The following is a 13,319-nucleotide window of genomic DNA, read 5'->3' on the forward strand; positions in this document are numbered from 1 at the left end:
GATACAGGACCAGTTTGTTGAGGGGCTGTACCTTTTTTGTCCAAATGTTGGTAATTTTGAGTCTTGTCCTTCCTTGCCTCTGAAGGGAAATATAGACTGGATTTTCTCAGAATCTGGGGCCTGGGTCGTGGCTTGAAGGTCCGTGGCTCATGAATCCAAGCATGTCTAAGGGCCTGGTCAGGAGTCATGCGGAGAGAAGGTTCCCATCTACACACCAATGAAGTCCAACACAGGTTATTGTTTTGTTTCCCTTGTTTATAACGAAACATTTTCAAAGACCCCCCCCCCAAATAAAGATGCTCAATAAGGTAGTTCATTTTAAAAGTAGTTATTTTCTAAAGAACCTATTTAAACTATGTTATAATACAAAGACACCAATATAGAAGAGATTTATAACTTTAAATTACATGTAAACAGCTATTGGAAATAATCTTTTAAGAAAATTTATATGACAAGACAGGGAATATATTAGAATCCAAGTCTTTCAGAGTTTCTAGAAATTCCTTTACAGGAAATATAGAAAATTTCAATAAGATTTAGGGTCCTGTTAACTAAGATCAAAACAAAGACGCTTAATATCAATTTTCAAATTATAGAATTTGGGCCTCCAGAAACAAAGAACATTATAGAATGCTAGAATAGTAGGATTATCAGGAACTTAGATATTATCCAGTCAAATTTCTAATTCAGTAGCAAAATACATTTGACAGAACCCCCAATATGGGAGCCTCGTGCCATCGAGTAAGTTTACTGACCAAATACTAACAGGACTAGCTATTCCAACTTTTAAAAGCTCCAATTCTTTAAAAGTTCACTTCTATTGAGCTAAAATTCGTGTCCCAGGAACTTCTATCCTAGTAACTCAGAGTCACATCCTAATTCTACTCATTGGCATTATATCGAATGAGACAGTCTGCCTTTTATGGCACAACACTTAATCTGAAAACATGTACATCATTATTAATTATTGATCACATGATATACTTGTACCTTCCAAGACAGGAAATTTCAACTGCTATCTAATTAGTGTCTACCATATTGAGAACAGAAAACATCAAAGTCATAAGTCAAACTCTCAATTCTTTGTCAAATAAACTGCTTTGAAGATACATCTGCCCACTCCTGAACTTCTAAAGTCAGCCTCTAAAACCTAGGCATAGTACTTTACATTGCTCTGTATTAAGTTTGACTCAAAGCTTTTATTCTCATTCCAAAGACTTGCTAATTGGAGAACAATGGAGTGATCGGGTACAAGATCTCAACAGGTAGCCTTTCAAGTTGTGAGCAGCAAGCCCTTTACACTAACACAGAAACTTTCCTTTTTGGTTTTGAGCTGTGTTCTGAATAATTGGAGCTTTGGATAACTCACCTCTGTCTCAGTAGTGAATTTCTGTCATTTGTAAGTGTATATTCATTCTACAGCTTCAGCAAGAGGCTGAGGTGGGGTAGGGTATAGGATCCTTCTCTATTTTCTTTTTTCTTTCTTTTTTCGTTTTTTAAAGATTTATTCATTTATTTATACAAGCACTGGGTACAGTCAGAGGTGCGGGAGGGTGAGAGAATTCACCAGAGCCAGAGCAGGCAGAAGGACCGAAGCACACTGCTGAGGGGAGCAGCACCATGTGGGAGAGGTCTGCGCACCATGTGGGACCCTCGCAGGTGGCTGGGGATCGAACCGGCGCTGCAGAGGCTGTGGGCAGCTTTGCAGCCCAGTGCTCAACAGCTGCGCCACGGGGGAGGCTCGTCCTTCTCTATTTTCAATTTTTAGATGAGTAGCATTTTCTATCTACCTAACTGATTATCTTCTGAGCTAATACCTAGATTTCAGGGTGCACAAATGCCAGAAAAGCATTTTTTTTTTAAACTGCTGCATCCCACTGGAAGGATGAGAGAACATAAAGATAAGGTTTTCTAAAAATACAGAATAATTATAGGACTGATATAGCTGGAAGGGACCTTAGGAATTCCTCATTTTATAGAAAAAGAAACTGAGACACAGAAACAATGACTTGTCAAATATTATGTGGCTAATCCTTGTTTACTGTAACTTGACTGAAGAACAAAAGCTAATTTCTAAGATTCAAAATATGCAAATTGGGTCTAAAAACTATGCAGAATAAATGGTTTATAGATCATCCTTTACCTTACTCCACAGTACAAGATAATTTAAGGCTTTAAATTTTAGGGGATCTCAGTGGGGCCCTGAAACCAGCTTATACTAGGAGTGTGTGCAGACAGTTACAAGCATGCTGAAGAGTTCATGGATAAAGACTTTTAGAACATGCCTACACCCCTCCCTGCCAGGCAGTTTGAGGCCACAAAGAAATCAAGGGTCTACCCATACATTGGGGAATCCAGGCAAGTCATTTAATCTCCTTAGCCTCACCCTTCTATCTCAAAACAGAGTAAATCATCTGCCCTTGTCAGTCACATAGGATGGGGAGAAAGTCTGGTGAGGCAGCAGATGGGAACATTCTGCAGACTCTAAAGCTCTATGGCCAGTTCTTATTAGTGTTGTTTTTAGTAACTGTCCCCCAGTCCCAGGCTTTCACCCGCCAATGTAGGAAAGTACATATTTTATGAGGAAGCCCAGAGGCAAAAAGACTCCAACAAACTCACACCAAACACCTTCTGAGAAAGTCCAGGAAGCAGCTGTCATAGGTTTTCAGCACCATTGTGAGATCCTTGGAATCCGGGTATCTTTTTTTCCCCCTGTTGTTGGTTATATTTTTAGGAAAACCTTTGGAATCTTTAGAGATACAACATTCTGTGTTTAGTTCCAGGTGTAAATATTCATAAGTCACATCACAGCTGCTCATTCAACCATGCTGCTTCTTGAAGTGGCTTTTGTAACTCTCTATGTACTGTTCCCCTGCCACCCGCACTCCACCCCCGCCGACACACAATCACACGCAGTCAGTCTGAAATAACCCACATGTAGATTACCCAATGAAGACAATCAACTCTGATGAAGTTTTTCCTGCTATTCAGTGTGTTCTGAGCTTTCTTGCCACCACCTCCTCCCCGAAACAATGAAATGGCTAAAACAGCTTGACATTAACTAAAGTAAAATAGTAATGATGATATTAAATGATATAAAAAATGAGGTGATAATTCAATCTGAAGTGACAAGAATATTTCACTCTGAACAAAAAAGATATCATCCATTCTTGGATTATCTATGCCTTTGATCCTTCCCCATTAGCTCTGGCCATTACATTATACCCTAGCCATGGGGTATAATAAGTTATTATAGGAGAAAGTTTACGATTCACTTTCTGAACTCCTTACAAGTCACAAATATTGGGCCTTCCTGGTGGTCTAGGGGTTAAGTCTCAGCATTGTCACCTCTCCAGCCAGGGAGCTAACCCACATATGGCTCAGCAGACCTCTCCTGTCTCTCCTGCTGCTCCCCTCCGCAGTGTATTTCAGTAGACCTACCTGTTCTGCTCCCCACTGTCTCTGGTGAATCTTCTCACCCGAAACCCCTCACCTCTAGCATACACCCTAGTTCCTCTATGCTAAATAAATGAGGAATTTTTTTAAGGAAAAAAAAAATCACACAAATTAATCTCATTACTTATTTATAATTATATTAAAATTTTGCCTGTAATTGGAATGATCATATTTGGTTGGTTGATGAAGACAGCTTGGAATGACTTTGTTCAGCCATTTCCACTGATGAAAGCCCCCACCAAATGTATGATTTGTCTGTCTGGAAAGAGGCCCTGAAGGTAGCTCCAAAGGTTTCCTGAGAGTGCTTTGTGCTGTTCTCTGAAGGTGAGGCCTCTCTCTCCCTTTGGACATATAAATTCTCCTATACATGTTCAGAAAATTAACTGCTTGTGCTCACACCATGTAAACAGATGGACACGCATACACCCACACATACATTGTACACATTAAATTGAATTCTCACAAAAATTCAGTAGGATTCACATAAAAGACATTCTAGAAGGTGCACAATAAATTGGTTTTATAACTTTTGTAATTACTGGGTGTGATCATACTAATTGTAAGAATTACAAGGAGCTGCTATTACCAAACGAGTCCTCAGTCCCACCTCAAGCCTACTGTATCACCAGTTGTACAGGAGGATCGTGGATTTAGCACTTTTTGCCAAGTACCCAAAACAATTTACATAATCAAATAGAGTCTTGGAAACAGCAAAGTGGATGCAGCTCCCAATACATTCCTTCTTTATGTAGGAAGTGAAGATATAAAGATGTGGCTTCCAAAACCACATCACCATTCTAAAGCCTAGTGGGGACAGTAAAAATTGGACACTATGAAATTGACATCTATGTGTCACCTGCCTTTGGTTTACTTTTCCCAAGACATCCTAGATAACATCCTTTCAGTCCCACCCACACACTACCTTGAATTTAGTGTTCTAGGCTTATGATGTGACTTTGTCTAACAGGAGGGAACACCAGTAGCCCTACTTTTTTTCCCCAAATCCTTCAAAATCCAAAAGACTGAATTATAAGTGATGAGTGGGAAAGTAAATACGGAGTCAAAAGGTCAGTTTATTGCTTTGTGTGTTAAGTCTGACCAGTGATTGACCCAGACCATCTGCCCACCATCAGACTGCTCTAGAAAGGTAGGTATGGCAGCACCATTATTAGGCAACCCAGGCCCCTGACCCTTCTCAGAAGCTGTATTCAAAGTTCCTGCCTAAATGCAAGGTGTTTTTTTTTTTAAGATTTATTTATTTATGCATACAAGAACTGGGGGGAGGTACAGGGGATGAGAGGATTCACCAGAGACAGAGTGGGGAGTAGTACAGGTGGATCTACTGAAATACACTGCTGAGGGGAGCAGCAGGTGAGGCAAGGAAAGGGCTGCTGCGCCATGTGGGTCACACCTTCCTGGCTGACTGGGGATCGAACTCGTGTTGCAGTGGCTGGTGATAGCTTGACAGCGCTATCTTTAATCCCTGAGCCACCAGGGAGGCCTATAGCTACAAGGTTTTGTTTAAAAGATTTAACCATTGGAATGCAAGGGCCCGGCCAGTCAGAGAGATGACAGCCTTGGCAATGAAGTAGTGCCATGGACAACCTGCTTGCCAGGTCTTAAACTTTTAGTCTGTAGGCCATGAGGAGCCCAAGGGGTTTTGGAGGAGGGGCCAGGGAGCGTGTTGCTGTGGTAAGAACTCTAGGCTGTGACTTTTTACCAAATGACACAAAAACAGACTATATTTTAACCCCACGTGGCTGAACCAGTACATACTGACTGAACACCAATGTGACTGAAACACTTTGTCCAGGGAGATCCCCAAGAAGACGTTTTTGATGCTTTTGTTGATGGGGCACAACTTGTGAAGATAAATCATGTGACTCTGAGACTACTTTCAGCTGAAAATATGAAGTAGGAGGGCTCAGGATGATGGGACGCCTCAGCCAGAGGAGCCTGACTACAGCTTGTCAGAATGTCATTCCAGGTGGCACAGGGCCCTGTCTGAGGGATCCCCTCCCTGGCTCTTGTGCATGGTTTTGCTCCACTTGGCTGACCTTTGGATCACTATGAATTTTTCTACACAGGAATCCCTTAGTTTTTTATGGTTCTTCAAAGGAATTTTAGATGTGGGACTGACTAATCTTTTTGGTGCCTATTGCCCTGGAAGTCTGCTTCAGTTGGACCATACTGTATAGCTCTGCTTGAACAGAAGGTAGCAGATCATAAAAATCAGCATGGGGCCATGGGTAAGGCTTAATTCCAGCAACGAAACAGATATTCTATACATCACTGGCAAGCTACACATATCCACAGTCATCTGCTCTGACAGCCCTTGCTTACCCACTTTGTACCAATGTTACAATGAGCTTAGAATAGTAAGGGTCTGAGGGATTAAGAGAATTTCAGCAGGGAAGAAAGAATGTTCCATTATTGATAGACTATAGCAGTGGAATTTTCCATTATTCTTGAAGTTTCTGCTCTTTTATTTCTCTGCACGGTACATAGTGTGAGGGTGTCAAGCTGCTTGGTGATGCAGGGAGAACTCATAGGAGAGTGTACAGTAGTAATTTTTGAAATTTCAAGATCCATGGATGGATCTTCTGACCAGGAACATGGTTGTTCTCCTCCTGCATTTTCATTGTCAAGAATCATTAACTCATCACAAATGTGACTCCCTAGCCCACCTCCATCTCATCATCTGGTAACATTCCTTGGCATCTTTTTACTTTTCTGAAAGAAACTCCTAATCACAGCTTGGGATGGGGCCAGGGAAAGAGTATCAAGTGGGGCTTGGGATGTGAGTGGTGTATTCAAGTCCTGTGACAACCCATTAACCATAACATGATAAAGAGAACTTACCAAAGAATTTCTGTCTCCTGGAGGCCGTCTGAATGAAGCGGGTTGGTGGCAGGCCCAGCACCTTCAATAAATGCATGGTGTGGGTTCATTCAAACACTATTAGTGCTGGGTGGGATTCTGGCTAAACTTTGCCTTCTACAGATAAGAACCGGGATATGAGTAACAACATCAAGTCAGTGGTGGAGCAGGCCCAGAGTCTTCTGACCCCAACCTTGGCTGTTTCACCGGCCATTCTACTCTAACTAGGCCTCAACTAGAGGTAGGCACTCTTGATGGCAACCAGGTCTCGACGTCAGAGGAAATAAACCAGTATTCAAGCTGACCACCCCTGCATTAGGGAATGACAACCTAGCTTGGCACACTGGGAAATATGGAAATCACCAGATAGATCACTATATGACAAAACACCTTCTGGAAAAGAAAAAAGCCCACTGCAAGCTACGGGCCTACACATCACCTCTCCCAGCAAGAGGGTTTCCAGTCATATCTATGTTTGACCCTGCCCCCTTCTCCTCAACCCTATTGACACTGAAGCCAGGAGGAGGCTGAATCAGTCCTAGTGCAGTCAGAACCTCAACACAGATCTCATGCTCCCCATTCTCCTTGATATTGGGAGCAGGTTCAGAGCTTCTTCCTTAAATCATTTATCATCAACCTTAGAAGCCATCCTCTCTGATGCCTTCACTTTACAGAACTCCAGAGCAGGGAGGCGACCTGCCAAAAAGAAAGAGCCAGGTACATGGGTTCCCAGGCCAGTGTTCATTCCCCATGGCTATCTCTCATGGCTATTATTTCCCAAATTATTCTAGTTGATTATTAGTTTTAGCCACAAAGTGAAATGACCTATTTATAAATAATAGCTCTTAAGGATGTGTATATCTATTTGACTATCTGTAACTTTGAGACAATCTAGAAAATAGAAGTTTGGGGTGGATGGGTGGACTGATAGAGAGATAAATAGAATTAGAACTTTGCTGAGTTAAAATATCTTTGTTTACAGAGAAAATTCTAAAATGTAACTTTCCAATTTTAGGGTTATTTTCTCCTATTTGTCTAATTTAGTTCCATAACAAGATCCCTTTAAGTAAAAGCATAGCAAGTATAATAAATATTCATGTAATGAGTCTAGAAAGGTCTTTTAACTGGGTGTCTGGATAATAGATAGATTTTGATGGGTGTCATCTCATCCCGGCTTCTAGATTCTTTTGAATATATCTGACAGTCTGATGTAAGAGTTTTATTTTTTATTATCATTATTAACAACACAGTCATGCCCCACTTAACAGCGGGGACACGTTCTAAGAAATGGAACATTAGGGAATTTTGTCTTTGTGTGAACATCATAGAAATGTATGAGGCTCCTGCCAGAGTAAGATGCTAAGACTTTATGAAGGGTGCTGGGCAATAGGAATTTGTGGGCCACTGTCATATGTGAGATCCACTGTTGGCTGAAATGTCATTACATACCCCATGTAATGACATGGGGTATGTCTGCATGCTAGAAATGATATCTTTTGCAACTATTAAATGCATGATAAAAATATTAGATATCCCCTCAAAAGTGCACACAAGGGATACATGATTTCAAAAATACTTTTAGGGAATGTCCAACCAAAAAAGAAAAGCAAGCAGGGCTCTGTCCTCCAGTGAGTCTAATGTAGCCCGAGACTTGAGAGGGAAGCCAGCCATCTGGCTGCACCTCAGACTCCCTGCAGCCAGGCGCATCCTCTCACCTCCATGATGCAGGCCAGCTGCTCCACCTCATTCTCCCCAGGGAACAGAGGGAAGCCAGTGTACAGCTCCGCCATGATGCAGCCCAGACTCCACATGTCAATGGCCATGTTGTAGGGATGGCCGAGAATCACCTCCGGGGATCGGTAGAACCGGCTCTGGATGTAGGTGTACACTGCCGGGGAAAGAACAAAAGCTCCTGTAGGAAAAGCTCTCTCTCCAGAACATACTTCAGAATTGCAAAGGACCAGTAAGGGATTTGAGTCCCATCTTCACATTTTATAGGTGGGGGAACTTGGGTTTTGGGATGTGATGTGCCCTGATTAAAATCATGACAGAGTAATTGCTGTGATTGAGTCCAGATCACCCATGTGTGAGGAATCTGTTTCATGGAGGGAAAGAACTTGCAAAGGAAACTCAGACAAGAGTGCTGGAATAGGCCTACCTTTCTGGTCTTCATAACAGCTTGATCCAAAGTCAATAACTTTAACAGAGACTTGGCCCTTTTGATATAACACTATATTCTCCTAGAGAAGAAGAAGACATGTCAGTTCTAATCATGAGATACTCTAGTCACCGAAATGCCTGCCATCCTCCAGGACCAGTTAAAAATGGCACTGCCCACGAGTGTGGCCCACCCACATCTTCCCCAGATGCCACTGTCCTCTCCCTCTAACGTCCCAGTCGACTTGTGGTCTGCACCTCTTGTTTGGATCCTGTATTTGCTGCTTTGCAGTATTTCTTTTGCACATATTTTGCTTCTTTTCCCATTTAGATTGTGCACCTCCTGAATATATGGCTTTATTTTTATGTCCTTTATCACCATCACTTTGCTTGTATAAGGCCTTAGAAATATCATTGGTTGAATATGATGTTTCCATGAGGTGTCCCATCTACACATGAGGACCCAAACCTCACGCCACCATTTGACTGGAGTCCACAGTTCATATGCTGACTTTGGGGAAAATGTGAGACCCAGTGTTCTAACAGATCATAGATAAGAAGGGAGTGCTCCGGGCCCCTTCTCAGAGCAGGAGAGTACATACCAAGGGCTAGAAGGTTCAAGTCCTAATCATGTTTCAAGGATTTCAGCATCAGATAAATTGATTATTATGAGCATTGGGCAAACAGCTTCCTGAGCCCCTAATATTCTAGATCTGCCCTAGCAGGCCTATTCTGAAGCCTTTCGCACCACCAACAATGAAGGAACAAATTTAGTCCATAGTATTTTTTTAAAGGATACCTGTGTTAAATGAGAGTAAGATCAGCAAAAAACCTTTAACGAGCAAGTATTTCTATCATGTCTCTAGCTCAGTGGACAGCCCCCTTCCCTGGATGGCTTGAGCCCTCCAGCCTGTGGAGGGAAAGGATGCATCAGATCATCACCCCCATCAGTAACCACCAGCTCCATAAGACTAATTCCCTCAGCCTTGAGTCCACACTCACCAAACACACTCTTCTGGTTGTGTGTACATATCCCCATTGGGCAGACACAGTCTAGCTGATGTATAGACTTCTCAGAGAAATCTATTACCTGGCATGTTGGCAACCAAGAGTCTTAGGAATTTCTCTGTAAGAGTCATATCCTCGAGCCCAAGGACATGTGTGTTGTGACCCTTTGGAGCTGCAAAGTCGAGGATTAAGAACTTGGATGCAAAGAAAAAACATAGTACCAACATTCTATGAGGCTCTACTGGTCCTAAATATTAGCTCTATCTTGACAATCTTTAATTGTAAAACTATCCCCGACTACCCAATGAGTTCCAGTGTTAAAAAAAAAAAGTTTATCCAGTCCTCTATTTTTGGGCATTTGGGTTGTTTCCATAGCTTAGCTATTGTAAATAGTGCTGCTATAAACATAGGGCTGCAGGTGCCCTTTTGAATTGATGTTTCTGTGTCCTTTGGGTAAATACCTAGGAGTGGAATTTCTGGATCATATGGAAGCTCCATCTTTAGTAGGTTGAGGAATTTCCATATAGCTAAAGACTAATTATAATAAAGAATCAAAATCAACAAGCAACTATAAACCAGAGACACACTAGGGGGTGGGGGGGGGAGAGGAGGGATTAGAGTCAAAATAAGGGGGAGGTGCAATTGTATGGGGAATATAACCAAAATGAAAATGCATACATTGTGCAAAAATGAAAACTGATATAAGAATTATATAAAAATAAAATACATTAAAAGAAAGTTTAAACCACATTGGGGGATGAGGAGATATTAAGTGATATTTACATATCTGTGAGGGTCAGGTTTGGGGAACCAGCTCCTGACCCCATATCTTCCCACCCTTATTCCTTTCCCTATTTACCCCTCTGTAGTCCTCACATATGAATAATTAATGCCTCTAACAGGGAATTTATTTATTAAGTTCTTACTATTGTCAGACACCATGTTAAGGTCCTGGGGGCAAAAGTGGTGGGAAAACATGTTTCCTCACCTAGGGGAAGCTTGCAGTCCAGTAGAGTATACAGATAAGATAAGAAACAAAATTGCTCCCCAAAGTAGTCACCATACAGCTAAGTACAGAAAACCAGCAGAGTGTGTATCCAGGCATGTCCATTTGGAACAGAGGTGGTGGAAAGGGATTGCTGTGCCCTGGGATCAGCGTAGAGTGCACAGAGTGAAGATTTAGTAAGCTACAGCGATCGGCCCCCCACATGGCACATGTCTCTGCACACCCCTACACTTTCCATAAGAAATCCCTCAGGCTTTTCTGTCACCAGCTGCCTCTGTGACACCATATCTTTCTTCACTCTGCCAATAACCACGCTTTGGGCAAGCCTCTGTGGTGCCATGGACCTTGCCACTCGGTTTCCACCCTGGGTCCCTGGCCAAGATGGCGGCCCAGCAACCACTAGAAGATGGAAAGGATCAAAGACTTCTAAGACCGAGAACCACATCCTCAGCAGAACAGAGGTTGTTACTCACAGGTTTGAGATCACAGTGAATGATTTTCTCTACATAAAGCATTTGCAAACATTTCAAAACACAGAGTGTGAAGCGCCGAACTATCGACAGACTGAAACCTTGAAAGCTATTATTCTTCATCAACTCGTACAAATTGATTCTATGGGAGAAAAAAGAGAGCAGAGTATGTATCAGTATAGGAAGCATAAGGCTTGAGTTTGAACCTGCAAACAATTCCCCACCAGCTGGTTCCCCCCAGTGGCAGGCGAGGCTCAGACTGGAGCAAGCAGGACTTTTGTGCTGTATAAACTCTGCTTATTGACTCGTGGTGGATCCAGAGGAAGGCTCAACACTGTTGGCCTTTCAGCTGCCCCCTGGTTTCTGATGCGACAAGGTCATTTAGTCACTTTGTTTTGATTAAATGGTTGGATAGGACTTCGGAAATATTCGAGGTTCTTCAGGCCCTCGGGGAGGTTGGGTCCAGGACATTCACTAGTTATTCAACCAAGCAGCCACCCCTGTCCAGGCCTAAGAAAGCTGTCTAAAGATGCCAGTTTCCTGACAAATAAGGGAAAAGAGAGCCGCAGACAGGGGCAGAAGGGAGAAGCCCCACGTGACCTAGAGCAAGCCAGGCTGCTCAGTCCACTTAACTGTCGCCCTGTGGGAATGACAGCTTGCCCTCGCCAGATCATCCAAAAATTTCTAGACAGACAGAAAGCTCACATAAAAGCCTTAATTATATTAAAAAAAGCCTTAATTATATAAAACATTTATTATCTAAAATCCGCTGACTTACAGATGTTGGAAATAAATACAAAAATTTCAACAAGAAAAAATGATGCAGGCGCCTTCATGAGTCAAACTATGAGGTGGAGAGAGGAGGCAAAGGTTCTGACCTGGGCATAGTTCTGCATTCACCCCCTACCTGGTTCCTGTTAGGCCTCCATTTCTAAGCTTTTTCTAGCTCCCACAGTACTTAGGAAGCCATTTACTTTTGAGAGGTACAGTGGGGATGTGAGACTTGGCTCTGACCTCAGTCTGACTCACTGTGTGACCCTGAGGAAGGCTCTGCCCTCTCTGGTCTTTGAATGCTCCCCCCATATACTTGCCCCTCCTGAACTCTCAAGGCTATTTTAAGCACCAGGACATCCTGTGACTGATGGTCAAGAAGGCAGCCTGCGCCCATCGTGGCCACCATTTCACAACTTTCATGAGTCAAACCATGGTACTGGATGCCTTCAGCCTCTATAGTAATATATGTCAGTCACCTCTCAACAAAACTGGATGAAAAGAAGAAGAAAGTCAGTCCAGGTCGTCCACGCCTTCCACGTTGGACAAGAAGACATTCCTAGTCTGCATGTTGGAAAGTGGGCTACATTTTGTAAGCGACCACCAGAGGTGATCAGGAGCATGCCAAGCCTCCCTCTGAAATTGAATTTAGCCAATTTCTAGAATTTCATCATCTGAGATGGAATCAGGAATACCAAGCTACCAGTCCAGCAAAGTCAGTAGTACTGGATCCTGACAAATCCCTCTGATTATTCTCTTTGCTAAATGCATCCTGGGCTCCAGTTTTTATTTAAATGGCATCAGATGATCTTCTCACGGAGAAAAGTGATCAAAATAATATGTCCTTTGAATTAGCACACCCTTTTTACTCCCGTATTCCACCTGCTGATGCCTATCTGTCTAAATCAGGTTTTGCTCTCTCTTTTACCAAAAATATCTGTTCCTGTCCTTATTTGTTCAAAACCCAAGTCCTTCCCCACTCTGAGCAACCAGGTGCCATTCTCTTGGCTCCAATTTCTGCACTCTAGGGTTAAAAAGCCAGGGAGTGGGGACATAGGACCAACAAAGTCCTTGTCAACATATTTCTTTTTTTTTTTTTTTTAAGATTTATTTATTTATTTATACAAGCACTGGGTACAGTCAGAAGCACGGGAGGGTGAGAGAATTCACTAGAGCCAGAACAGGGAACAGAACAGGCAGACTGATGAAGTACACTGCTGAGGGGAGCAGCGGGCAGCAGGAGAGGTCTGCGCGCCATGTGGGACCCGCACTGGTGATCGAACAAGTGCTGCAGAGGCTGCGGGCAGTTTTGCAACCCAGCGCTCAACCGCTGCGCCACCAGGGAGGCCCATCTACATATTTCAGTCTAGTGTTTGAGGACAGAGACCTTGCTTGCATCATGTCCCCCAATTCGGCACCCAGCACCAGGGCAGTGTGTCCTGGGTGTGCTGGGAGGTGACTGGCATGACCAGGGGCTGGGCTGACCTCCTGGGCTCCTGAGATAATGCGTGGTTTTGTTTTGATTCTAGACATTGAATATTTACCACCAGAAAAGTCTAGTGTTCTGGCCT

The 13,319-nt window shown here is 42.9% G+C and overlaps 1 protein-coding gene across 1 annotated transcript in view; it reads right to left on the minus strand.

The window, feature by feature from the left end:
• The window catches only part of DYRK4 (dual specificity tyrosine phosphorylation regulated kinase 4), a gene marked incomplete at both ends in the record, with an annotated part of 33,729 nt that overhangs the window by 1,143 nt on the left and 19,267 nt on the right, over positions 1-13,319 (minus strand). The window contains 6 exons of the mRNA XM_084256105.1: positions 32-207; positions 2,620-2,749; positions 6,319-6,379; positions 8,052-8,224; positions 8,495-8,576; positions 10,981-11,119. Coding sequence (XP_084112231.1) covers positions 32-207; positions 2,620-2,749; positions 6,319-6,379; positions 8,052-8,224; positions 8,495-8,576; positions 10,981-11,119 — 761 coding nt within the window. The remainder of the gene's footprint in view (positions 1-31; positions 208-2,619; positions 2,750-6,318; positions 6,380-8,051; positions 8,225-8,494; positions 8,577-10,980; positions 11,120-13,319) is intronic.

The sequence above is a fragment of the Talpa europaea genome (assembly GCF_964194135.1).
Source record: "Talpa europaea genome assembly, chromosome: 15".
Taxonomy (NCBI): Eukaryota; Metazoa; Chordata; class Mammalia; order Eulipotyphla; family Talpidae; genus Talpa; species Talpa europaea.